Source organism: Pleurodeles waltl, chromosome 9, assembly GCF_031143425.1.
Source record: "Pleurodeles waltl isolate 20211129_DDA chromosome 9, aPleWal1.hap1.20221129, whole genome shotgun sequence".
NCBI classification, from domain to species: Eukaryota; Metazoa; Chordata; class Amphibia; order Caudata; family Salamandridae; genus Pleurodeles; species Pleurodeles waltl.
The window spans coordinates 1174933039-1174960515 of NC_090448.1; the positions used below are offsets into that span (position 1 = coordinate 1174933039).

Genomic DNA, 27477 nt, shown 5'->3' on the forward strand with positions numbered 1-27477 from the left:
AGCCCCACTGGGTCCAACGTACAGCGGATTGACTGAAGGAGAAAATACTACAGAGTTTACTGTGTCCAGCGAACAACGGACTGAATACAACCAGTGCATGTGAACTGAATACAGGCTTTGCTGTGTGCAGCATACAACACAATAAAGGAGGCCAATGCATCAGAAATCTATGCAGGGTCCACTCTGTCCATTTAACAACAGACTGAAGGAGGCCAGCACCCGAGTACACCATGCAGACTTCAATCTATCCAGCGTACAAATGACTGACGGAAGCCAGCCCAGGAGTACTCCATGCAGGCTCCACTGTGTCCAGCTTACAACAGACTGAGCGTGGCCAGTACACGAGTACTTCAAGCAGGCTTCAATGTATCCACCGTACAATAGACGGAAGGAAGCCAGCGCGTAAGAACTCCATGCAGGATCCACTGTGTCTAGCGTACAACAGACTGGAGGAGGCCAGCGCACGAGTCCTCCATGCACGCTCAACTGTTTCCAACAGACAACAGACAGAAGGAGGCCAATGCTGAGAAAGCCACACTAATAAAGAACATAAGAAGTCACTATAATCTCTCCAACTGTTGCCAACATTTGACACCTACGGGTCTGGGTAAATTCATGGGAATGTGAGGGATATATACCTACAGACTTAGCCGCACACCCCAAGAAGGCACCATGAGCATCAACAGATACCAACACTGAGCCAAGAAGAAACATATCCAAATAGACTCCGATAGCTGGGAATCTGCTAGGCAATACTTGTATAGTGGCCACTGGAGTTGGTTAGATTTCAGTACACATCTCGCATTGATTTAGATTGCATTGTGTTCACAAAACCGCTACATATTCAAATGAAAATAGTGGATCCTCCTGTCACTCCTCAGTTTCACTGGTGTAGCAGTGAAAACTGGGTTGCCTTAATGTTTGCCCTGGCAGAGAGTTTCTTAACAACCCACTGAGCTGTCATCTTGTTTGGAGCTTTTGGGTTTTAGCTCAGATGCATATAGAGTATTGGGCCACAAGGAACAACAAAGATTTCTTTTCTGTCCTCTCTCTTATGAATACTGTAGCAACAACTGTGGAAAACTGAGAACCAAGCAGTGCTTCTTACATCTAAGTGCCCTGCAGTTCCAGTGCTGTGATTAATGTCTGCGTCTTGGGCGGGTACAGCTGACATACCAGCATAGGGAGTTACCTACAGCACCGCACCATTGCTCACCTGGTGATCTTCATGCTTCAGTAAGCTGGACAAGGATTCCACACAGACCTCCAGCGAAGAATCCTGAGGCTCCATCTTGCCACACAGCCGGGACACGACCGACATGGCAGAGTGCAGCGTGTCCTTATGGACCAAGTGCCCACTGTCGCGAATGAAGGTCAGCACACAATTCAAGCCGCCCGCTTCAAAAACTGCGCCAGACTCACGAGTGCAGATCAGTTCCAGGACCTAGAGAGAAGAGAAATAAACAGGAACAATTTAACACCCAAGTCAGGCAGGAAAACAATAAGCGTCAAACCAAGAAACTCTAATCTTCTTTCAAACAACCAATCAGCCCCTACTCTACTGAAGGGGTGGACAAATGAACACCTGGAGCTGAGAAATAGAGTGCCACCACAGTAGCATGCGATACGGAAGACCAAAACATTCTAGATCTAGGCCATCGACTGAAGTGGGCAGAGGAGAGGCTTCAAGCTTCGTCTGGTCCCATGACTGCGGCATGGCGTGCTCTTAGGTTAGTAAGGAGAACCTTCAAGAGTAAAGCAGCTCATATTATACACAAGGCTATCCCGCATAGATTTCACCATACAATTAGCATACTTGAGCTCCTCTTACCAAAGGATGCCAAGTCAGAGGTAGATATGCAGATGAGACCCCCATATCTAGTGGGCAGGGGGACAATGTGAGACTGAGGGAATGTTTCAGAAAAGTAAGATAAAATAATGTAGCTCAGCTGGCTGAATGTTGCAAAATAAAGACCCATTTTTCAGTTCTAAATGGGCCTTAGAAAAGTAGCAATGTTTTAGGCCCCGTACTGGTGCCTTAGTGAATAGCCCTCTGGCTCTTAAAGTAGAGACTGGGGGGTCACTGCTATCTATCGTCTTTATTTCAGCTTCACAATGTTGGCTAAAATCTCAGAAACATCCTCCATTGAGGGCAAAGCTTTGGTAACAAGGACACATGTCAATGTCCCAGCTCTCTCTCTTTCTGGCCACCTTTGGGGCTTCCACAATTCTTACTACCCAAACCAGAAAGGGCTCAAAATGCTTAAGGTCTCAAAATGTCATATCAAGTATCAGAGCTTTGTTCTAAACTGCACTGATTACTGAGTAGTGTTTCATGACTGTATGTACCCAAATTCAGGTCGCAGCTTTGCAGATGTCTAAAACAGACTACCTTGGTAATGGCTTTGACTCTGGTGAAATGAGCCTTTAGGGTGCTGCTTCTTGGCCAGTGAGCAGCAGATTTTAATAGAGAACTATCCACCTCAACAAAGTGCTCTTTTGCACAGCCTTTCCTTTTTTTTTTTGCTCCAGAGAAGCCCACAAAGTGCTGATAATCCATGCAATCTTTTGTTTGGCCAATGCTAAAGCGTAGTGCTCTATTTGGATCAAGATGATGGTGCCTCTCCTTCCAGGGGTGATGTAGAGAACACAACGCTGGTCAAGTAATCATCTGGCCACAAAGGCCATCCTTGTTCCCAAGAACCAGTTTGTCTGGAAAAAAGTTGGCATAGGGCAGTTGGACCAAAAGCACCTGCAGTTCACTTACCTGAGGTGCTAACAGAACGCAACAAGGAAGGTGGTTCTTAGAGTTAAGAGACTTAAGGAACAGTTTTGCCCAAAAGAAATGGTAGTTTAGGTGTTATTGAGCATTATTTTAAGGGTGCAGGGGAAACATGAGGGAAACCTTTTATAAAAACGCAACACAAACGGTGACTTAGAGGTGGCTGGTCAGGTAAAAAAAGAAAGGCAGAGGCACCCAATAAATATCCTTTTGTCCTGCCCACTCCAAGGCCTTGATGAGCTAATGAAAGACTTGTAGGAGCTGGGTGTTTCGAGCAACACACCAAAGGACATTTTCCCCAGCAAAAGACTGACTTAGGTGATTGATGTCATCCTTGAGGCAGGAGGACCTTTCACTAAGTCTGCAAAACAAACCCATTCAGCTGCCATTACTCAATCTCCATCCATGGAAGTGTAGGTTGATGAAACTCTGATATAGAACCTAGCCCTGCTTTTAACACGGGCTCCAGCTTTCTCATCGCCAACGAGAATAGCTTGGGACAAATTTGTGCTGATCTTCCTTAGAGACAGTCAGGAGAGGTAGTAGTGGGAAGTCAGTCTTCCCACTCCATCCAGAATTAACTCCCTAAAGAGCCTTGGAGGAAACTCCAACAACCAGAACCGTTGACACTGCATGTTCATGATGATGGTGAATGCATCTAGCCAAGACTTCCCTGTTGAACAAAGATGCCTTGTACTACCGCGGGATGGAGGCGCCAGTCATGATCCGTCAGGTGACGCCTGCTCTGTCTTCCAGGAATACAGTAAACAGATCTACCCTTAATGCCCTTGCAGCTTCTTGCTAAACTTAGGAGTGGCCGGAGGGGTTCAAGATTTGCTTGGTCTTAGACTTGTGTCTAGACTATGACTTACCAAAAGACTTTGAACGGGAAGTGGGACTTTTCAAGGGAGTGGACTCAAACCCAGATCCGCAACATTGAATGGGAACAGGACTGATACTTGGATCGCAACCTCTTCTCATGCTCAGCAACAAAGTTAAGCTTCTCAGTCCCAAATCACCATAGGGTACATAAGGGCACAGCACTCACATGAAATACCTGAGTCAAAGCATCGTAGGCATACCTTGTGCCAGTTTGTGGCAAACATCTGCTTTTTGCACTCTTGGCACAACTTGAATCCTGTCATTTTCAGTAGGGACACTGTTCTCTAACACAACGAAAAGTTTTTGGAGACATCAGAAAACTTGCAAAATTGGGAGTGCTCCAGCTCTACATCAAAGAGCGTGGAACGCACGGAACAGACACTGGAGCGCAGGTAGGGAAGGCACTCACATGTGGCTCCACTCTGTCACTTTCAAGGCATTACGAACTCACTGCGGAGCCATGCAGTACCATCGACAGGTGCACTTGAGTATTGCTAGCATTATTCCCCAAATCCAGTCTGGCACCTGGGGCTATACTAAAGTTGAGGAATTGCGGTTAGAAGCCATCATAATGTTTGGTTTAACTTTTGTAAGTTGGAGGAGCAGAATCACTGAACACTGAAATATACAGCTCTGGATACCTCCGAACCAACAGTATGCTGCTTGGTGCACTGAAGGCAGGAGACTGTGTACTTGTGCCCTCTGAATCATCCATTTCACTTTCTAGAAGACCATCATCCTTGGCACCACTGAAGGCATCATCCATGTCACCAGTGAAGCGCCATAAAACGCATTAATTGGGAGAAGAGGTCTATCGAGTATCTAGGAGAGTCATGGCAGACTTAGAAGAGGTGGTATTTGGCTACGAACTTGGGTCACACAATACTGGCTACGCAGAGCTAAGGGAGCCCCGAGGTATTTAGGATAAGGCCAGAGATGAAAGGGGGGGGGCGTAGAGGGGGGAGGGAGAAGGTTTTACAGCGAAAGACCAGAGCAAGGATAGGGGCTTCTGCAAGCTATACAACAAATCATTTCACTTCTCGATTATCTACTGGAAGCAACATGCTTTAGAAGACAATACCAGAAAGCACACAAAATAAAGAACACCAATGCCCAGTGAAAATCTGCCTACGAACAGCAAAGCCAGCTCTCACGCCCACCGCAGGGAGCCGAAGAGGTCCTTCCTTCTCACCTTGACACACTGCTCGGCCAAGTCGCGGCTGGTCCGGTTGTTCAGCTCTACCACCACCAGGCGGTTGCACAGTGCCTTGATGGCACCATCTACACCGACGATCCTGCGGGTGCATTCTGCAGACACGTCAAGGTAGTATGTAATGGCACGGGCGGTCACTTCAAGCACGTTCTCTGGGGCGCTCTCATCCAGAAAGATCTTACAGAGGGCTGGCAGGAAGGTCCGGGGTGGGCACCTGGAAGGTATGACAAAGTTAACAATCTCAGAGGTCCGCCTTCAGACCATGCATCGCATAAGGAACAAGGCAAGAATCATAGCCTGGCCACAAACCCTGAATTTCAGAGGAGCAGAAGGCTAGAAAGCAATGGTTACGATAAACAACTGAGTTTAGAAAATTTGAAAGTTCTGGGAATCTGCAGCAAATGTTTTTTAAAGAGCTTCTTTTGCAGTGGATCACCCACTTACCAGTCCAATGGCTATCATTTAGCAAGCATTTGCAATGCAACGGGACTCGCGTCTGCTCGCGTTAGAGCTATTAGTGTTGTAAATTCCTAACCAAACTTTTCTTGCCACAGAAACTAATAATGAAAAGTAAAACAGTTTCACATAAGCGAGCTGATGGTCGCCATGAGCGTGAAGGAGACACAAAAGGAAACAAGTTCGCTCGCAGTGAAACTTATTGACAAAAGTGCAAATATCCACGTTACCTGCAAAATTGCCAGTAAGCTTTTCTCACAGTGGACACACTTCGTGTCCACGTTCTGTGGTGCCAGGGGACAGGGTCTAGTGGTTACGGGGTTACTGAAGTGTACGCCTCCTATAACCGCAGGTGGTTAGCTACTGGGCCCCCGTGACTGTCTATGGGGTGACACGGAGTGGTGGGAAGGACGCTTGCGGATGCTCTAAAGGTTAACTCTGTGTGGTCTTCTATAACTGGAGTTCTCGTCTCCCTTGGAGAGTGGTGAAGTGTAATGCGGGCTTCGTGGAGTGTGTGCGGAGGGAGTATGGTGTCCACAATAGACAGTACTGTGGTTTTGTTTGAAACTGCCATTGCTCTGTAGAATTAACAATCTGTAAGGGTTCCCCATTAATTGTAGTTGTCTTTTGGGCTGAGGCAGAATACACAGCCTTTCCCTCAAACTAGTACCTTCTACTGTATTAAAGCCCTCACTTATGCATTTTTGTGTCTTATGTTGGGCAGAGACAGAGCCTTGGCTGGGGCTGTCCGGGCCAAGCCTGAAAGCCTTTAATGTGTGGTAGCAGCTCTGCCTATAGATAAGAAAGCCTGGAGGAAAAACAGAAGCCATAAATTTCGATTGGCACTTTGGTTAGCTCTGGCTTCAAACACTGTATTACCACCTGCTAATTACTATGTCACGAACCTGTGCTCTTATAAGACAGAGTTAAGTTGTTAGCACCCATATGTGTTTTCATATGAGATGGCTGCGCTACAACCGTGTGGAAGTCATCAGCCTAAAAAGCTGGCAGTTGCCTTGAAATAACTTGGCAACACCCTGGATGCAAGCATTCTTTCAAGCGTCGAACACACAGACTGTGGCTGATGGGCGATGTCCTGCAAAGAGGTCACTCCGGCAGAAATAGTGCCTTTTAGCAGCATATGCTATATTTTTACAAAAAACACGATTGTGTTCTGAGGCCCCATACAAAAAGTGTCAAATCCACTAAAATATCAACGCTGTATTTAAATCCTGAAGATGCAAGCAGCATTATACAATGAAACATTTCTTACATATTTCTCCAAGATTCATTGGAGAAGAACGCAGTATTCTCTAGGTTGTTTCTACATTTTATACTATTTATAGCTGTTATCTTGGCCTGTGGAGAGAAAGCGACAACCTTGAATTGGGCAAAAGAGACACAAAAGGCAGACAACATGGTTCCCAGATTTGTCACTGCAACACTGAACCAATTAGTGCACAAAGTAGCGTGTCCACTGTGCAATATCAAAGTCCTAAGGCTTCTGACTGGCCCGGCACTGTCTGAAAGCAGTGTAAGGTTTCAGCATTTTGCACAGCGATGCAATGCCTACACAAGGGGAGTGATCCTGTATTGCCTCTGCATAGACACCCTCCTGCAGAAAACAACACACGGGCATACGCTGGAGAAACGTCTACAGGGAGTGCAGAATTATTAGGCAAGTTGTATTTTTGAGGATTAATTTTATTATTGAACAACAACCATGTTCTAAATGAACCCAAAAAACTCATTAATATCAAAGCTGAATATTTTTGGAAGTAGTTTTTAGTTTGTTTTTATTTTTAGCTATGTTAGGGGGATATCTGTGTGTGCAGGTGACTCTTACTGTGCATAATTATTAGGCAACTTAACAAAAAACAAATATATACCCATTTCAATTATTTATTATTACCAGTGAAACCAATATAACATCTCAACATTCACAAATATACATTTCTGACATTCAAAAACAAAACAAAAACAAATCAGTGACCAATATAGCCACCTTTCTTTGCAAGGACACTCAAAAGCCTGCCATCCATGGATTCTGTCAGTGTTTTGATCTGTTCACCATCAACATTGCGTGCAGCAGCAACCACAGCCTCCCAGACACTGTTCAGAGAGGTGTACTGTTTTCCCTCCTTGTAAATCTCACATTTGATGATGGACCACAGGTTCTCAATGGGGTTCAGATCAGGTGAACAAGGAGGCCATGTCATTAGATTTCCTTCTTTTATACCATTTCTTGCCAGCCACGCTGTGGAGTACTTGGACGCGTGTGATGGAGCATTGTCCTGCATGAAAATCATGTTTTTCTTGAAGGATGCAGACTTCTTCCTGTACCACTGCTTGAAGAAGGTGTCTTCCAGGAACTGGCAGTAGGACTGGGAGTTGAGCTTGACTCCATCCTCAACCCGAAAAGGCCCCACAAGCTCATCTTTGATGATACCAGCCCAAACCAGTACTCCACCTCCACCTTGCTGGCGTCTGAGTCGGACTGGAGCTCTCTGCCCTTTACCATTCCAGCCACGGGCCCATCCATCTGGCCCATCAAGACTCACTCTCATTTCATCAGTCCATAAAACCTTAGAAAAATCAGTCTTGAGATATTTCTTGGCCCAGTCTTGACGTTTCAGCTTGTGTGTCTTGTTCAGTGATGGTCGTCTTTCAGCCTTTCTTACCTTGGCCATGTCTCTGAGTATTGCACACCTTGTGCTTTTGGGCACTCCAGTGATGTTGCAGCTCTGAAATATGGCCAAACTGGTGGCAAGTGGCATCGTGGCAGCTGCACGCTTGACTTTTCTCAGTTCATGGGCAGTTATTTTGCGCCTTGGTTTTTCCACACGCTTCTTGCGACCCTGTTGACTATTTTGAATGAAACGCTTGATTGTTCGATGATCACGCTTCAGAAGCTTTGCAATTTTAAGAGTGCTGCATCCCTCTGCAAGATATCTCACTATTTTTTACTTTTCTGAGGCTGTCAAGTCCTTCTTTTGACCCATTTTGCCAAAGGAAAGGAAGTTGCCTAATAATTATGCACACCTGATACAGGGTGTTGATGTCATTAGACCACACCCCTTCTCATTACAGAGATGCACATCACCTAATATGCTTAATTGGTAGTAGGCTTTCGAACCTATACAGCTTGGAGTAAGACAACATGCATAAAGAGGATGATGTGGTCCAAATACTCATTTGCCTAATAATTCTGCACTCCCTGTATATCTCTTACATTGCATTATGAGAAACTGATCATCGAAGCGTCGCTTTAGGCAGAAGTATGCCTCTGGAGGCTTGGCGAACCTGAGTTACCTCTCAATCTATCCATAGGTTAGACATCGGAGCTGTCCCTCAGGTGACAATGTTCCATCACCAAAGTACAAAAGCTTCAACTCATCATTTCTGCATTAATTTCTGCTTGATCTAGTCTAAAGTTGCCACCAGCCCCGAGTTTACAGCCTGAGTGCACCCATTAAATATACTGAAAACCTGCAAGGGAATGAGTTGAGTTGTTACTCAAAGTGCAATAAATGCCCCAAGGCATCTTGGCACTGAAGTAACTTCAGAAAATATATAAAGATACTAAATGAAAGATACATTTTAAAAGCCTTTCTGGACATAGAATGGTCCTTTCTTGTGCAGACCAAGACGGAGTATATTTCAAATAGAGGAAGCACCTGAAAAGAAGAGAGTCCCCCTCACCCTGCTGATCCTTTCTAAATCCGAGAAGAGAAGAGCCACAGTGAAGAGGTCGCTTAGAGTTGGAAGCAAACACATAACCTCATGAGGCCGGTCTCCTAGGACTATGGGAAAAGCAGGGTGCTTAAAAGGAATCCTCTCACACACTGACAACCAGTGAGCTTCCAGTGATCCCCGGAGAACCTAGCAAACTTCCCGAAATTCATGACAAGTCCTGCTGCCATATTCTGTATGCTTTGAAGCCAGTAAATAGCCAGCTCAGGAAAACCAACGTAACAATCATTGGCATGGTCACAACTAGAATGGCAACATTAACAACTCAAGCTTTCAAGGGGGACGGACTAAGGCTATCTCATCAAGATTCTCATGTGGAGATGATGGGACGACAACTGCAACAGCGAGGATGAGGCAGGTGGAAATTCCATCACCTTAATCATGTCTGATATTCTGCAAAGCACCGGGGCAGCTTCAGTGCCTAAGAGAGACTTTAGAAGTATCAGTCTAGAATCTAATACAGTGCTCTCTGCCGGTGGGCCAGAACATTTCACCAATCTGAGGGACTGCTGGCAGGAGAAAGATGGCTCTATATTTAGCTTCTGCCCAAGAGTCCAAGTTTGACTTCTTTAAAAAGGGGCGTGATGGTCCTTTTCTTCGGACCACGAGGGATGCAAGATGAAAATAGATGCTAAGATGAAGTTTAAAAGCTGGGGTAACAAATGCAATTAAAGGATTTAGAGTCCTGGCAGGATATACATCGAGGGAGCTTATCTTTAGTAAGGTACACAGGGGAGAACTGTGAGAGGAGTGACAAACAAGCATTGGCAAAGGTAAGAGGTCTCGCCTATACTAGAGCTATTTGCACTATCAATACGGTTCATCCATGTTGTAGAGCTGCACAGCTGCTGTGCAGCATGGCTAAAAGGGAAAAAAGCAATAGAACGCGTTCAGCTCTGCCTGGTCAGAACTTTTTGTAAGGTGGGAGGGAGTGTGGATTTGTGGGCAAGCAACGATAGGAGGTGCAGGGGGGATGAGGCAAGCAACAAGGTTTGGGGAGAGGAGGTCGACCGTGCAAAAGAAGCGGGGGTGAGAGGGCGCAGTGGGAGAGCGGGGTAGGAAGCAACAAGGAGGTTGAAGGGGAACGGGTCCAGCTGCAATGCAGGAAGAGGATGGGACAAGCAATGACGATGGGGCAACAACTGGGAAAGCAAAGATGAGACAGAGGGAGGAGGGGAGACAGCCTGTATTCAATCAACTCTAAAATAGCCCCTGTGGAGCGCAAATGCCACATGAAGTTCACAGTACAACAGGGCGCACAACACCGTAACACACTTTGCCTAACCTAACACTTACCTGGGATCAGGAAAGTGGGCAAAATTTGGAGGGCTTGGGCATTAACCTTGATGACAAAATGTCTTTCTTTCATTTTCTCTTTAAATAGTGTCTAATGTGGACCAGACTGAAACGCAGCCTTCATGCCTCATGGCAGAGGAAGGAAGGTGGTCACCCTACCCTTTAGTACAGACATTGAACCTGCTCTGAGCAGGTGGTACAACTGTGCAAGGGGTGTGGTAAAAGAGTAAGGCAGGGCGGGTGCAGGGGGTAAGCAGTGCGAAGTTAGGCGCTGAGAAGGTTGGCTGGCAGCTGGGGTCTTATCTGAGGTTTAGGCAGGGGTCATGAGTTACTCAGAGCTACAAGGCAACCTTTGCTCACATCGATTTTAAGTGCTGGATGTTATGACTGGTAAAACTGTGTTTGTTGTTTGCACAGCCAGTGAATGTTGTTTCGGAAACAAAGGGCCTCTTATAACTGAGCAGAGTTCCACACAAGAAGGCTGCTCTACACATTTCCCATAAAGGTCTATGGCCACCTTGCAAGTGTGGTGATTACACAGAGGAGAGAGAGACACAATGATGCACGAGAAGCAATGAAATAAACCAGCCTCCTCTACCTGTTAATGGCTTGAAGACAACTTCATTGGTTGATGATGGCAGGATCAATTAGGAACTTGGAATGGTGCTACGACTCTGTGACTGCTCTCGGGCCTTCCCCCGACTAGCAAGGAGTCACACGACAGGCCACCATAAACCTGGGAGAGCTACCTCAAGGCCTTGTGGTTCATCATGCGGCAATCAGAGCATGACTTTGGGTCATGGTCACGCTTGAGGTGGCACAAGCAAACAAGGTCCAGATCCGCCACAGACATCAGCCGGTGACAGGGGCCACAGGGGTTGAAGCCAGCCTTCTTGGATGACATCCTGTCACGTCAGGAGGTAAGCCTCAAAAACCTTTGACAAGACATTGAAAAAAGTTCCGTCAAGAAAGCCCGAAGGGGGTAGCTCTTCCCGGATCTGAGCTGGCTGGCGCAGAAAGAACGGACGTCAGCACGCTTGGCAGCACCTATACAGGTGCTGTAGTCGTCACTTCCAAGGGAAAGAGAAAAGGGGGTTTGCCCTAGTGACCCTACTAAACCTGGGCAACATAAGCGCATTAAATAAACAAAATAGTAAACTAGTAGGGAAAACTTGTCATTAGTTCATCAGTGAAACTCTAAATCAATCACTGAAAAAACAATCAAGTTCTATACTTAACTGAATCCTTTATCACTTCCGACGCACATGGAGTTGCTCTACGCCACCTAGAGGCACGCAAGGGTACTGCTCTCGTAAAATCATCCAGATCTAGTTTGACACCTGGGATAATTTTAAGGTAAGGAATCTGCAGCAAGAAGTCCCTATCAAATGGGAACGGCATTCCTCATCTTTTTTAGTGTTTACAATAACAGTCTGCGTACAAAAACATTTGAGACTGGATAATTCTGACCTTCAGGTGCCTCTGGTGGAAAGGGAGGTGGCCTGTTCTGTTAATATCATGGTAAACGCAGACTGCAAAAGAAGAACCAAGCCTTCTTGCTAGGGTGTCTGCTACGCGAAACAAAAGTAAATGCGAGGAACTGGATATGCAGCTTCAGAGCCAGTAGAGACTGAAGGAGGAGCTGTTTGAAGCTTTAGGGTGATAAAGATTTTTCTTTTTGAAAACTAATGCAAGGGAGCTATCAGTTGCGTTCTGGAGTGTGTCCTTCTAATTGAAACTTAATTAGACTTTCAGTAATTATAGTCTGATTGCATACTACTATAAATAATGTTTACGCACTAGCTTCAGTTTAACCTCTTAAGGCCTGATGAACCAAATGTCCATAGAAAATAGTGGTTGCAAATAATGCACCAATTTTTGGGTGGATGGAAAAGAATTCTGGATACCGACCTAGTTACTAGCGCGTGGGTTAAGGAAATTGAGAATTATGGTGGCCCACAAGATGACTTGCCACAACAAAGACCACCAGGTCTGTCATCACGTTTAAATAAGTCAACTTTAAAAACAAACAAAAAATGCAGTCAGTTTTCCTAAGAAACAAGACTGCATTTTATTTTTATTTATTTTTTATTATTTTTAAATGTGTTGACCACTGCCTACTCCCACCAATCTTGTGTTTTTTACATTAACATTTGTAAATGCGTTACTAACCAACTAATAAATTGGTAACTTGTCAATCCTACGCGTCTGGACTTCAGTCTTAGAAGTCTGTTGCACAATATAAGGTCATGGTAATGAAAGTGCCGGTCTATGCCGCGATTCCAGGGAGCCATTCGGAGGCCCTCGTAACCCCATTTTGTGCCTTCGTAACAAGTTACCAACCTCCAAGGTGGGCTTCCATTCAAAAAAGCCATTTGTCAGTTGCGAACCCTGAGGTTTCTGCGAATGTCAGTGCAGCCAGGACCATAAAACCCGCACAGGTTTCTTCATTGTTTTCCTCGGTGCGCGATACAATTTTAAAATAATGACTTGCACATTTAAAATGGTTTCGGGCTGGGATCACGTAGGACCACACTCTCTCGCGCACCAAATTAGTTTTCATAACGTACAAGGATGCATTTAGTAATAATTACTTTAACGTGCATTTTTTTCTTCATTTAAGGTGGATGCCTCATACTTATTTACAGGAAGGTGAAAGGTCCACAAAATAGTTGTAGAATATTTATTTTATTTTCCGCCACGGCTCAGAGTTCCCGTGCTAGTTTCAAGGCTGACCTGGCTACCACTGGGGCCAGTGACCACCGTGGCTGAAGAAGACTGCACGCCCTGGAAGCTGCAGCAACCCGGGCTAAGGCACTACCCCCCTGGGGGGCTCGGGGCTTGGCGCACAGGGGTCTCGGGGCTTGGCGCACAGGGGTCTCGGGGCTTGGCGCACAGGGGTCTCGGGGCTTGGCGCACAGGGACCGCGGGGCTTGGCGCACAGGGGTCTCGGGGCTTGGCGCACAGGGGTCTCGGGGCTTGGCGCACAGGGGTCTCGGGGCTTGGCGCACAGGGGTCTCGGGGCTTGGCGCACAGGGGTCTCGGGGCTTGGCGCACAGGGGTCTCGGGGCTTGGCGCACAGGGGTCTCGGGGCTTGGCGCACAGGGGTCTCGGGGCTTGGCGCACAGGGGTCTCGGGGCTTGGCGCACAGGGGTCTCGGGGCTTGGCGCACAGGGGTCTCGGGGCTTGGCGCACAGGGGTCTCGGGGCTTGGCGCACAGGGGTCTCGGGGCTTGGCGCACAGGGGTCTCGGGGCTTGGCGCACAGGGGTCTCGGGGCTTGGCGCACAGGGGTCTCGGGGCTTGGCGCACAGGGGTCTCGGGGCTTGGCGCACAGGGGTCTCGGGGCTTGGCGCACAGGGGTCTCGGGGCTTGGCGCACAGGGGTCTCGGGGCTTGGCGCACAGGGGTCTCGGGGCTTGGCGCACAGGGACCGCGGGGCTTGGCGCACAGGGACCGCGGGGCTTGGCGCACAGGGACCGCGGGGCTGGGCGCACAGGGACCGCGGGGCTGGGCGCACAGGGACCGCGGGGCTGGGCGCACAGGGACCGCGGGGCTGGGCGCACAGGGACCGCGGGGCTTTGCGCACAGGGACCGCGGGGCTTTGCGCACAGGAGTCTAGGGGCTGGCGCAGAGGGACCATGGGGCGGGTGCGGACTGACCGCGGGGCTTTGCGCAGAGGGGACTCGGGGCTTGGCGCAGAGGGACCGCGGGGCTGGCGCAGAGGGACCGCGGGGCTGGCGCAGAGGGACCGCGGGGCTGGCGCAGAGGGACCGCGGGGCTTTGCGCACAGGAGTCTAGGGGCTGGCGCAGAGGGACCATGGGGCGGGTGCGGACTGACCGCGGGGCTTTGCGCACAGGGATCTCGGGGCTTGGCGCAGAGGGGACTCGGGGCTTGGCGCAGAATGGGCCATCTTTGGTTAAAAAGACATGCGTTCCAGGAGACGTGTCAGATCCGAGGGCCACAGATGTTAAACGGGCTGGCCTCAGTCACGGGGGTCTCATATTACTGACACCAGATGGACTGGTGAGGGGTGCGCACCGCCCCGAGACACTTGGATTACTCGGGACTCTCAGGTGCACAGAGTGCGGCAGGGGGGCTGCGGCATATCTGTGGAGCGCACAGGCCACCCATGAATGGGACCCCGGGGCTGCGTCAGATCTGTGAGATGAGCGGAGCAGACTGGAGAGGCACACAGGACCATGAGTGGGGCCCCTAGGGCTGCGGCACATCTGTGGGGTGCACGGAGCAACCAAGAAAATAATACAGGCCCTGTGAGTGGGACTCCTGGGCTGTGGCACACGTGGGGTGCACGGAGCGGACGGGAGAAGGACAGGGGACCCATGAGTGGGGCCCCAGGAGTGCGCAGAGCAGACAGAAGAGGCACACGGGACCATGAGTGGGACTCCTGGGCTGTGGCACACGTGGGGTGCACAGAGCAGACAAGAGAAGCACACGGACCCTTGAGTGGGACCCCAGGGCTGCCACACACAGGGTGTCGGTGGGGGAGACAGGGGGAGACCCTTGAGAAGAAGCAGTACAATAGCCTAACTGAGGCACGGATTACACACCAGGTCTACCTATGATTGGTAGGGCGCATGGAGATTCCCTGTAAAAATACCAGACCAATCAGATGGCAGAGTGGGGTGTGCGGTCTTCCAACGAGAGGGGGGGGGGGTGCATGGGAGAGACCCTAGGAGAAATACTACATCACCCAGGGGCAGAGGTACACAAGTGGGATACCAGGTCAGTAACTGATGATGAGTAAAGTGCATGGAGGGTCCCTGGAGAAATACTAGACCAACCAGAAGCAGAGGTACACAAGGGATATTCCAGGTCTGTAACGGATGGGTGGGGCGCCTGGAGGGTTCCTGGATTAACACTAGTCCAACCAGAAGCAGAGGTACACAAGGGATATTCCAGGTCAGTCACCGATGGCTGGAGCGCCTGGAGGGTTCCTTGATTAACACTAGACCAACCAGAAGCAGAGGTACACAAGGGATATTCCAGGTCTGTAACAGATGGGTGGGGCACCTGGAGGGTTCCTGGATTAATACTGGACCAACCAGAAGCAGAGGTGCACAAGTGATATTCCAGGTCTGTAACGGATGGGTGGGGCGCCTGGAGGGTTCCTTGATTAACACTAGACCAACCAGAAGCAGAGGTACACAAGTGATATTCCAGGTCTGTAAAGGATGGTTGGAGCGCCTGAAGGGTTCCTGGATTAACACTACACCAACCAGAAGCAGAGGTACACAAGTGATATTCCAGGTCTGTAACGGATGGGTGGGGCACCTGGAGGGTTCCTGAATTAATACTAGTCCAACCAGAAGCAGAGGTACACAAGGGATATTCCAGGTCAGTAACCGATGGCTGGAGCGCCTGGAGGGTTCCTTGATTAACACTAGACCAACCAGAAGCAGAGGTACACAAGGGATATTCCAGGTCTGTAACAGATGGCTGGAGCGCCTGGAGGGTTCCTGGATTAACACTAGACCAACCAGAAGCAGAGGTACACAAGTGATATTCCAGGTCTGTAAAGGATGGTTGGAGCGCCTGGAGGGTTCCTGGATTAATACTAGACCAACCAGAAGCAGAGGTGCACAAGTGATATTCCAGGTCTAACGGATGGGTGGGCGCCTGGAGGGTTCCTGGATTAATACTGGACCAACCAGAAGCAGAGGTACACAAGTGATATTCCAGGTCTGTAACAGATGGGTGGGGCACCTGGAGGGTTCCTGGATTAATACTAGACCAACCAGAAGCAGAGGTACACAAGTGATATTCCAGGTCTGTAAAGGATGGTTGGAGCACCTGGAGGGTTCCTGGATTAATACTAGACCAACCAGAAGCAGAGGTGCACAAGTGATATTCCAGGTCTGTAACGGATGGGTGGGCGCCTGGAGGGTTCCTGGATTAACACTAGACCAACCAGAAGCAGAGGTACACAAGTGATATTCCAGGTCTGTAACAGATGGGTGTGGCACCTGGAGGGTTCCTGGATTAATACTGGACCAACCAGAAGCAGAGGGACCCAAGTGATATTCCAGGTCTGTAACGGATGGGTGGGGCGCCTGGAGGGTTCCTTGATTAACACTAGACCAACCAGAAGCAGAGGTACACAAGTGATATTCCAGGTCTGTAAAGGATGGTTGGAGCGCCTGGAGGGTTGCTGGATTAATACTAGACCAACCAGAAGCAGAGGTACACAAGTGATATTCCAGGTCTGTAACAGATGGGTGTGGCACCTGGAGGGTTCCTGGATTAACACTAGACCAACCAGAAGCAGAGGTACACAAGTGATATTCCAGGTCTGTAAAGGATGGTTGGAGCGCCTGGAGGGTTCCTGGATTAATACTAGACCAACCAGAAGCAGAGGTACACAAGTGATATTCCAGGTCTGTAACAGGTGGGTGTGGCACCTGGAGGGTTCCTGGATTAATACTGGACCAACCAGAAGCAGGAGGTACACAAGTGATATTCCAGGTCTGTAACGGATGGGTGGGGCGCCTGGAGGGTTCCTTGATTAACACTAGACCAACCAGAAGCAGAGGTACACAAGTGATATTCTAGGTCAGTAACCGATGGGTGAGGTGCATGGAGGTCCCAGGAGAAACAGCGGCCCAGCCAGGTGCACAATAGTGAAGTCAGGTCTGCAACAGGTGTTTGGGGTGCATGGTGGGTCGCAGGAGAAACACACCTACACAACCAGATGCACAGATACATAAGTGGGATTGTCAGGTCTGTAATTGTTGGCTGGACCAGGTGCACAGGCACTCCAACGAAAAGCTACATTTGCGCAAATAGTTGACATGTCACTATTCCCATGAAGTGCCAGTCAATGTTATGTACTCCTGGGACACTGGGACCGTCATAGCGCTATATGTGTGATGTTCTGAACACAAGGAGAAGCAACAAACTGTACCACAAACCTGTGCGAAAGGCAGGCCAGAGAATAGGTTGTCTATCCCCAACCATTGGATATTTTGTTCCCACCATACACTAACCAGGGGCCTCACAACCAGATAGCATAAAGCAGCCCTCCAAGTCGATGAAAAAAAGTAGCTGCTCGTCTCCATCTTAAACATGACCGCACAACGCAAAGCACAGATAATACTTGTGATAAGATGTTTAGCAAAGGAACCCTCCCCCACCCCCCCCCCAATCAGGTGAGGTGCAGTACTCCGGGGGGGCATTAAACACACACCCCTTCAAGTGAAGTGCACCACTGCCGGCGGGGAAGGGGGGGGGGGGGGGGGGTTAGAAAGTAGTAATAGGACCCCCCCTTCACGTGAGGTGCAGTACCCCGAGGAGCATTCATCACCCCCCCCCCCCCTTCAGGTGAGATCCAGGCTGGGGGGTGGGTGCCGGACTGGTCGAGTGCTTTGCAGGTCTCAGGTGCACATATTTCATCATATGAGTAGGAGCGATACCTCCTGCCTCCACCTGGGTTCTGCACCGAGAACCAGCTGGCCTTGCCTCCACCCTTTGCTGATGGAACAGAATGAAACGCATGGTTTCTGTAGACCCGGGCACTGGGCCATCCAGTCCTCGGGAAGCGTGGGCACTGCCCTTACCAAACTACTGGCACAGCCTCTGCCTAGGACAGAGGCAGAAAAGAAAAAAAAAAAAAAAAAAAAAAAAAAAATCAGCCATGAAACCCATGAAGTAAGCAGAGCCTATTCTCCTTCCTGGGAGCAGCAGTGGTCCAGCGGCCGCTCGGCGACACCAAGGCGGATTAATGAATCCATGCGCCACGGGGACAGACATGTGACGGCCTGACCCACTTCCAGGAGAACACGAGGGTGGCCAGCACCCATGACCCGAAGTGCGGATGGCGCAGTGCCACCGGGCCCACTCCGTGTAGCTGCGTTCACTCCCCGTAGCTCTAGGCCCAGATGCCAGTGGGTGAGATGCCAACTACAGCCATCTGCCCCCTCCCCAGGGTGGGAGGACGATGGCCCCTGGCCAGCAGAGCTGTGATCCTCCACATGGCACAACGGAGGTGGCGTCGCCTGAGGACCACAGCATCCAGAGCCTTGACTCTGGAGCACAGGCATGAAATGTGCGGATCCCTCAATCAATCAATGCTTATAAAATGAGACTACTCACCCGTGAGGGTCTCAAGGTGCTGGTGGGAGGGGCCTCAACCAAAGAGCCACTATGGTTCCTGGCGACAGGAGCAGATAGGCTTGCCTTTGGCACGTCACCAGTACGCCCACTGCGTGGCCACCATTAAGGGAAGGCGGGGGGATGCCGTCAGCTGGGAGGCGGGAGGGCGGGAAATGTGCTTCGCGGGCAAGGGGGGAAGCCGTCAGCTGGGAGGCGGGAGGGCGGGAAATGTGCTTCGCGGGGAAGCGGTCAGCTGGGAGGCCAGGAAAAGTGCTTCGCAGGAAGGGGGGAAGCTGTCAGCTGGGAGGCGGGAGGGCAGGAAATGTGCTTCGTGGGCAAGGGGGAAGCGGTCAGCTGGGAGGCCAGGAAAAGTGCTTCGCAGGAAGGGGGGAAGCGGTCAGCTGGGAAGCGGGAGGGCAGGAAAGGTGCTTCGCGGGCAGGGGGGTGAGAGGAGAGAAAAGAAAAAGAAATAGAGAAAAACGAGGGATGACAGAATAAAGAGGCAGAAATGCAAGAGCGACAGAGAGAAAGAAAATAAATGGAAATACAGTGATGGCTACTAGATCCACCAGGGATGAGGCGCAGGGACAAGCGTGCGGGTGGAGGAAGGCCTCGAACTCCCAGTTAGTCCCAGCAAAGCAGAGGCAGCAGCAGCCAAAGATGCTGGGGAGGGCAGCAGACACTGACCAGGAGGTCAGTGCAGCTCACCCTTCAAACTCCCATCTCATTCTGGGGCGAAATCTGCAATATATGGACATCTCAGGCAGGTTTAGCCTTTCTTTCAGAACTGCTGAACCAAATACTGTGATGCGAAGACTCCTAGAAATGTGGTTGACATTAAACCAGAGAGCACTGGCAATGGTGAGTGACTGGAACAGACATATCACATAAATTTGAAGTATTTATTTAGCTGAACTTCAGCTTTCATGTTCAGTTTCCAGGGCAAGTGTTGGAGGTTAGGCCTGTAGCCACTGACCAGTCTGGGGGAGCACAGAGCCAAATGAGGCAGGTCTGTACAGGAGGTGGGCAGCACAGAGGCAGGTCTGTACAGGAGGTGGGCAGCACAGAGGCAGGTCTGTACAGGAGGTGGGCAGCACAGAGGCAGGTCTGTACAGGAGGTGGGCAGCACAGAGGCAGGTCTGTACAGGAGGGGGGCAGCACAGAGGCAGGTCTGTACAGGAGGGGGGCAGCACAGAGGCAGGCCTGTACAGGAGGGGGGCAGCACAGAGGCAGGCCTGTACAGGAGGGGGGCAGCACAGAGGCAGGCCTGTACAGGAGGGGGGCAGCACAGAGGCAGGCCTGTACAGGAGGGGGGCAGCACAGAGGCAGGCCTGTACAGGAGGGGGGCAGCACAGAGGCAGGCCTGTCCTGAAAGGGGGCAGCACAGAGGCAGGCCTGTCCTGAAAGGGGGCAGCACAGAGGCAGGCCTGTCCTGAAAGGGGGCAGCACAGAGGCAGGCCTGTCCTGAAAGGGGGCAGCACAGAGGCAGGCCTGTCCTGAAAGGGGGCAGCACAGAGGCAGGCCTGTCCTGAAAGGGGGCAGCACAGAGGCAGGCCTGTCCTGAAAGGGGGCAGCACAGAGGCAGGCCTGTCCTGAAAGGGGGCAGCACAGAGGCAGGCCTGTCCTGAAAGGGGGCAGCACAGAGGCAGGCCAGTCCTGAAAGGGGGCAGCACAGAGGCAGGCCAGTCCTGAAAGGGGGCAGCACAGAGACAGGCCAGTCCTGAAAGGGGGCAGCACAGAGACAGGCCAGTCCTGAAAGGGGGCAGCACAGAGGCAGGCCTGCCCCAGAGGGGGCAGCACAGAGGCAGGCCTGCCCCAGAGGGGGCAGCACAGAGGCAGGCCTGCCCCAGAGGGGGCAGCACAGAGGCAGGCCTGCCCCAGAGGGGGCAGCACAGAGGCAGGTCTGTCCCAGAGGGGGCAGCACAGAGGCAGGCCTGTCCCAGAGGGGGCAGCACAGAGGCAGGCCTGTCCCAGAGGGGGGAGCACAGGGGCAGGCCTGTACCAGAGGGGGGAGCACAGAGGCAGGTCTGTACCAGAGGGGGGAGCACAGAGGCAGGTCTGTCCCAGAGGGGGGAGCACAGGGGCAGGCCTGTCCCAGAGGGGGAGCACAGGGGCAGGCCTGTACCAGAGGGGGAGCACAGGGGCAGGCCTGTACCAGAGGGGGAGCACAGGGGCAGGCCTGTACCAGAGGGGGAGCACAGGGGCAGGCCTGTACCAGAGGGGGAGCACATACGTAGGTCTGTATCAGAGGGGGAGCACCGAGGCAGGTCTGTACTGAAAGGGGAAGCAGAGAGGCTGTACCAGAGGGGGAGCACAGGGGCAGGCCTGTACCAGAGGGGGAACATAGAGGCAGGTCTGTAGCAGAGGGGGAAGCACAGAGGCAGGCCTGTCCCAGAGGGGGGGAAGCACAGAGGCAGGTCTGTATCAGAGGGGGGGGGGGGGCACAGAGGCAGGTCTGTACCAGAGGGGGGGGGGGGCACAGAGGCAGGTCTGTACCAGAGAAAGGGGGGCACAGAGGCAGGTCTGTACTGAAAGGGGAGGCACAGAGGCTGTACCAGAGGGGGAGCACAGAGGCAGGTCTGTCCTGAAAGGGAAAGCACAGAGGCTGTACCAGAGGGGGGCACAGAGGCTGTACCAGAGACGGAGCACAGAGGCAGGTCTGTACCAGAGTGGGAGCACAGAGGCAGGCTTGTAACAGAGGGGGAGCACAGAGGCAGGTCTGTAGCGTGGGGTGGGGCGGGGCGGCGGGGCGGGCCTCAGTCAGTGACAAGGAGGTGGGCCTGCAGTGTAAGGCGGCCCCACACCTCCTTAAATCATTTCCTACTATTAAAAACAAACACTGGCGAACAGATGCATTAGCTTTTCTGAAGGTGCTTGTGCAAAGCGCAAAAAACGCGGCATTGGTGTGCATGTTTTGCTTTATGAACCCCTGAACATATGTCGGACCTTAGACACAGGAACACAGCCAAAGGGCAGGAACAAATTTTGTGAACATTCATTTTTCTTCACAATAGGGAGGCCAGGCCGGCGAGGAAGTGCACAGGCGGTGCCGGCAGCTTGAGAAAGGAAGGAAGTGCCGCTGAGGGCACAAGCCACGGAGGAGCGCCCCTAAGGCAAACAAAGACCTCTGCACAGCTGGGAATGCAGCACACAGGACAAAGGGCCCCGTGGAAGGTCAGCCTCGCGCGCCCTGTCACTGGAGCTCAGCAGCCGCCAGGGAAGCTGGCATTCCTGCGAGCCGTGAAGGAGCACTGAGGGAGCCTAGGCAGTGCACATGTAACCCCCTAGATACATGTGCAAGAGGTGTCTAAACAAAAACAGGCACCAGATGGGCATCAGCATGGCAAGCTTCACTCGCATACAGAGGACCGGTCCACATGGGCAGCAGTACTGTAAGCTTCACTTGCATACAGAGAGGACTGGTATATCACATGGGCATGAGCACTGCAAGCTTCACTCACAGAGTGGACAGGTACCACATGGTAATCAGCACAACAAGCTTCACTGGCACACAGAGGACCGGTGATGCAAGGCCATGAGCATTGCAAGCTTCACTCACACACAGAGAAAGCGTACCACATGCGCATGAGTACTGTAAGCTTCACTCGCACAGAGGACCAGTTCACATAGGTATAGGACGGGTACCACATGAGCACTGCAAGCATCATTCGCACAGAAACAAAATGAGTAACACATGGGCATGAGGATGGCAAGTTTCACTCACACCCAGCAGGACCCAGCAGCACATGACGACAAGCTTCACTACCACACAGAGGACCGGTATTATAGGGGCATGAGGACATCAAGCTTCACTCACACAAAGGACCAGTAACACATGGGCACTGCAAGCTTCACTCGCACAGGATCGGTCCCACATGGGTATGAGCACTGCAAGCTTCACTCGCACACAGAGGACAGGTACCACATGGGCATGTGCACTGCCAGCTCCACATGGGTATGAGCACTGCAAGCTTCACTCGCACACAGAGGACAGGTACCACATGGGCACTGCAAGCTTCACTCGCACAGGACCGGTCCCACATGGGTATGAGCACTGCAAGCTTCACTCGCACACAGAGGACAGGTACCACATGGGCATGTGCACTGCCAGCTCCACTTGCACAGAGGATCAGTACCACATGGGTATGAGCACTGCAAGCTTCACTTGCACACAGAAAGGACCAGTACCACATGGGCATGAGCACTGCAAGCTTCACTCGCACACATGGCGGGTTAGGGCCCCACTCCAACTCTGCACATCACACAAGACACCATGACTGTTACACCAGCCCTCTGCCGACACTGCCCTCCTTCCATGAGTGGTCAGGGCCCTATCCCAGCTCTCCAAATCACAGACACCACCCTGACCTTTACACCAACCCCCTGCTGATGCCGCCCTCTCCCATGAAGGGTTAAGGTCCTACACCCCAGCTTTCCACATCACACAAGCCAACCTGACCTTTACACCGACCCTCTGCTGACGCCGCCCTCCGTCCATGGGGGGGAGGGGGGGGTTAGAGCCTATCTCAGCTCTCCACATCACAAGACACCCTGACATTTACACCAACCCCTTGCTGACGCCGCCCTCCTTCCATTTCGGGGGGGGGGGGGGGGGAGGGGGGAGGGGGGCTTAGGGTCCTACCTCAGCTCTCCACATCTCACAAGGCACCCTGATCATTACACCAGCCCCCTGCTGACACTGCCCTCCTTCCATGGTGGGTTTGAGCCTACCCCAGCACTCCACGTCACACAAGACACCCTGACCTTTACACCAACCCCTTGCTGACGCCGCCCTCCTTCCATGGTGGGTTTGAGCCTACCCCAGCACTCCACGTCACACAAGACACCCTGACCTTTACACCAACCCCTTGCTGACGCCGCCCTCCTTCCATGGTGGGTTTGAGCCTACCCCAGCACTCCACGTCACACAAGTCACACAAGACACCCTGACCTTTACACCAACCCCTTGCTGACGCCGCCCTCCTTCCATGGTGGGTTTGAGCCTACCCCAGCACTCCACGTCACACAAGACACCCTGACCTTTACACCAACCCCTTGCCGACGCCGCCCTCCTTCCATGGTGGGTTTGAGCCTACCCCAGCACTCCACGTCACACAAGACACCCTGACCTTTACACCAACCCCTTGCTGACGCCGCCCTCCTTCCATGGTGGGTTTGAGCCTACCCCAGCACTCCACGTCACACAAGACACCCTGACCTTTACACCAACCCCTTGCTGACGCCGCCCTCCTTCCATGGTGGGTTTGAGCCTACCCCAGCACTCCACGTCACACAAGTCACACAAGACACCCTGACCTTTACACCAACCCCTTGCTGACGCCGCCCTCCTTCCATGGTGGGTTTGAGCCTACCCCAGCACTCCACGTCACACAAGACACCCTGACCTTTACACCAACCCCTTGCTGACGCCGCCCTCCTTCCATGGTGGGTTTGAGCCTACCCCAGCACTCCACGTCACACAAGTCACACAAGACACCCTGACCTTTACACCAACCCCTTGCTGACGCCGCCCTCCTTCCATGGTGGGTTTGAGCCTACCCCAGCACTCCACGTCACACAAGACACCCTGACCTTTACACCAACCCCTTGCTGACGCCGCCCTCCTTCCATGGTGGGTTTGAGCCTACCCCAGCACTCCACGTCACACAAGTCACACAAGACACCCTGACCTTTACACCAACCCCTTGCTGACGCCGCCCTCCTTCCATGGTGGGTTTGAGCCTACCCCAGCACACCACGTCACACAAGACACCCTGACCTTTACACCAACCCCTTGCCGACGCCGCCCTCCTTCCATGGTGGGTTTGAGCCTACCCCAGCACTCCACGTCACACAAGACACCCTGACCTTTACACCAACCCCTTGCTGACGCCACCATCCTTCCATGGTGGGGTTGAGCCTACCCCAGCACTCCACTTCACACAAGACACCCTGACCTTTACACCAACCCCTTGCTGACGCCGCCCTCCTTCCATGGTGGGTTTGAGCCTACCCCAGCACTCCACGTCACACAAGTCACGCAAGACACCCTGACCTTTACACCAACCCCTTGCTGACGCCGCCCTCCTTCCATGGTGGGTTTGAGCCTACCCCAGCACTCCACGTCACACAAGACACCCTGACCTTAACACCAACCCCTTGCTGACGCCGCCCTCCTTCCATGGTGGGTTTGAGCCTACCCCAGCACTCCACGTCACACAAGTCACGCAAGACACCCTGACATTTACACCAACCCCTTGCTGACGCCGCCCTCCTTCCATTTCGGGGGGGGGGAGGGGGGAGGGGGGCTTAGGGTCCTACCTCAGCTCTCCACATCTCACAAGGCACCCTGATCATTACACCAGCCCCCTGCTGACGCCGCCCTCCTTCCATGGTGGGTTTGAGCCTACCCCAGCACTCCACGTCACACAAGACACCCTGACCTTTACACCAACCCCTTGCTGACGCCGCCCTCCTTCCATGGTGGGTTTGAGCCTACCCCAGCACTCCACGTCACACAAGACACCCTGACCTTTACACCAACCCCTTGCTGACGCCGCCCTCCTTCCATGGTGGGTTTGAGCCTACCCCAGCACTCCACGTCACACAAGTCACACAAGACACCCTGACCTTTACACCAACCCCTTGCTGACGCCGCCCTCCTTCCATGGTGGGTTTGAGCCTACCCCAGCACTCCACGTCACACAAGACACCCTGACCTTTACACCAACCCCTTGCCGACGCCGCCCTCCTTCCATGGTGGGTTTGAGCCTACCCCAGCACTCCACGTCACACAAGACACCCTGACCTTTACACCAACCCCTTGCTGACGCCGCCCTCCTTCCATGGTGGGTTTGAGCCTACCCCAGCACTCCACGTCACACAAGACACCCTGACCTTTACACCAACCCCTTGCTGACGCCGCCCTCCTTCCATGGTGGGGTTGAGCCTACCCCAGCACTCCACGTCACACAAGTCACACAAGACACCCTGACCTTTACACCAACCCCTTGCTGACGCCGCCCTCCTTCCATGTTGGGTTTGAGCCTACCCCAGCACTCCACGTCACACAAGACACCCTGACCTTTACACCAACCCCTTGCTGACGCCGCCCTCCTTCCATGGTGGGTTTGAGCCTACCCCAGCACTCCACGTCACACAAGACACCCTGACCTTTACACCAACCCCTTGCTGACGCCGCCCTCCTTCCATGGTGGGTGTGAGCCTACCCCAGCACTCCACGTCACACAAGTCACACAAGACACCCTGACCTTTACACCAACCCCTTGCTGACGCCGCCCTCCTTCCATGGTGGGTTTGAGCCTACCCCAGCACTCCACGTCACACAAGACACCCTGACCTTTACACCAACCCCTTGCTGACGCCGCCCTCCTTCCATGGTGGGTTTGAGCCTACCCCAGCACTCCACGTCACACAAGACACCCTGACCTTTACACCAACCCCTTGCTGACGCCGCCCTCCTTCCATGGTGGGTTTGAGCCTACCCCAGCACTCCACGTCACACAAGACACCCTGACCTTTACACCAACCCCTTGCTGACGCCGCCCTCCTTCCATGGTGGGGTTGAGCCTACCCCAGCACTCCACGTCACACAAGACACCCTGACCTTTACACCAACCCCTTCCTGACGCCACCCTCCTTCCATGTTGGGTTTGAGCCTACCCCAGCACTCCACGTCACACAAGACACCCTGACCTTTACACCAACCCCTTGCTGACGCCGCCCTCCTTCCATGGTGGGTTTGAGCCTACCCCAGCACTCCACGTCACACAAGTCACACAAGACACCCTGACCTTTACACCAACCCCTTGCTGACGCCGCCCTCCTTCCATGGTGGGTTTGAGCCTACCCCAGCACTCCACGTCACACAAGACACCCTGACCTTTACACCAACCCCTTGCTGACGCCGCCCTCCTTCCATGGTGGGTTTGAGCCTACCCCAGCACTCCACGTCACACAAGACACCCTGACCTTTACACCAACCCCTTGCTGACGCCGCCCTCCTTCCATGGTGGGTTTGAGCCTACCCCAGCACTCCACGTCACACAAGACACCCTGACCTTTACACCAACACCTTGATGACGCCGCCCTCCTTCCATGGTGGGGTTGAGCCTACCCCAGCACTCCACGTCACACAAGACACCCTGACCTTTACACCAACCCCTTGCTGACGCCGCCCTCCTTCCATGGTGGGTTTGAGCCTACCCCAGCACTCCACGTCACACAAGTCACACAAGACACCCTGACCTTTACACCAACCCCTTGCTGACGCCGCCCTCCTTCCATGGTGGGTTTGAGCCTACCCCAGCACTCCACGTCACACAAGACACCCTGACCTTTACACCAACCCCTTGCTGACGCCGCCCTCCTTCCATGTTGGGTTTGAGCCTACCCCAGCACTCCACGTCACACAAGACACCCTGACCTTTACACCAACCCCTTGCTGACGCCGCCCTCCTTCCATGGTGGGTTTGAGCCTACCCCAGCACTCCACGTCACACAAGACACCCTGACCTTTACACCAACCCCTTGCTGACGCCGCCCTCCTTCCATGTTGGGTTTGAGCCTACCCCAGCACTCCACGTCACACAAGACACCCTGACCTTTACACCAACCCCTTGCTGACGCCGCCCTCCTTCCATGTTGGGTTTGAGCCTACCCCAGCACTCCACGTCACACAAGACACCCTGACCTTTACACCAACCCCTTGCTGACGCCGCCCTCCTTCCATGTTGGGTTTGAGCCTACCCCAGCACTCCACGTCACACAAGACACCCTGACCTTTACACCAACCCCTTGCTGACGCCGCCCTCCTTCCATGGCAGGTTAGGGCCATACGTCAGCTTTCCACATCACACAAGACACCACGACATTTACACCAACCCCTTGCTGACGCCACCCTTCTTTCATTGGAGGGGGGGGGGGGGGCTACCCCAGCTCTCCACATCACACAAGACACCCTGA

General features: G+C 52.5%; 1 protein-coding gene across 12 annotated transcripts in view; it reads right to left on the bottom strand.

The window, feature by feature from the left end:
- The window catches only part of HECTD1 (HECT domain E3 ubiquitin protein ligase 1), a 352555-nt gene that overhangs the window by 266878 nt on the left and 58200 nt on the right, over nucleotides 1-27477 (bottom strand). For all 12 annotated transcript variants that reach the window (XM_069209073.1, XM_069209084.1, XM_069209083.1 and 9 more), the window contains exons 3-4: nucleotides 4857-5091; nucleotides 1217-1444 (exon numbers count right to left, since the gene is read on the bottom strand). In XM_069209073.1, coding sequence (XP_069065174.1) covers nucleotides 1217-1444; nucleotides 4857-5091 — 463 coding nt within the window. The remainder of the gene's footprint in view (nucleotides 1-1216; nucleotides 1445-4856; nucleotides 5092-27477) is intronic.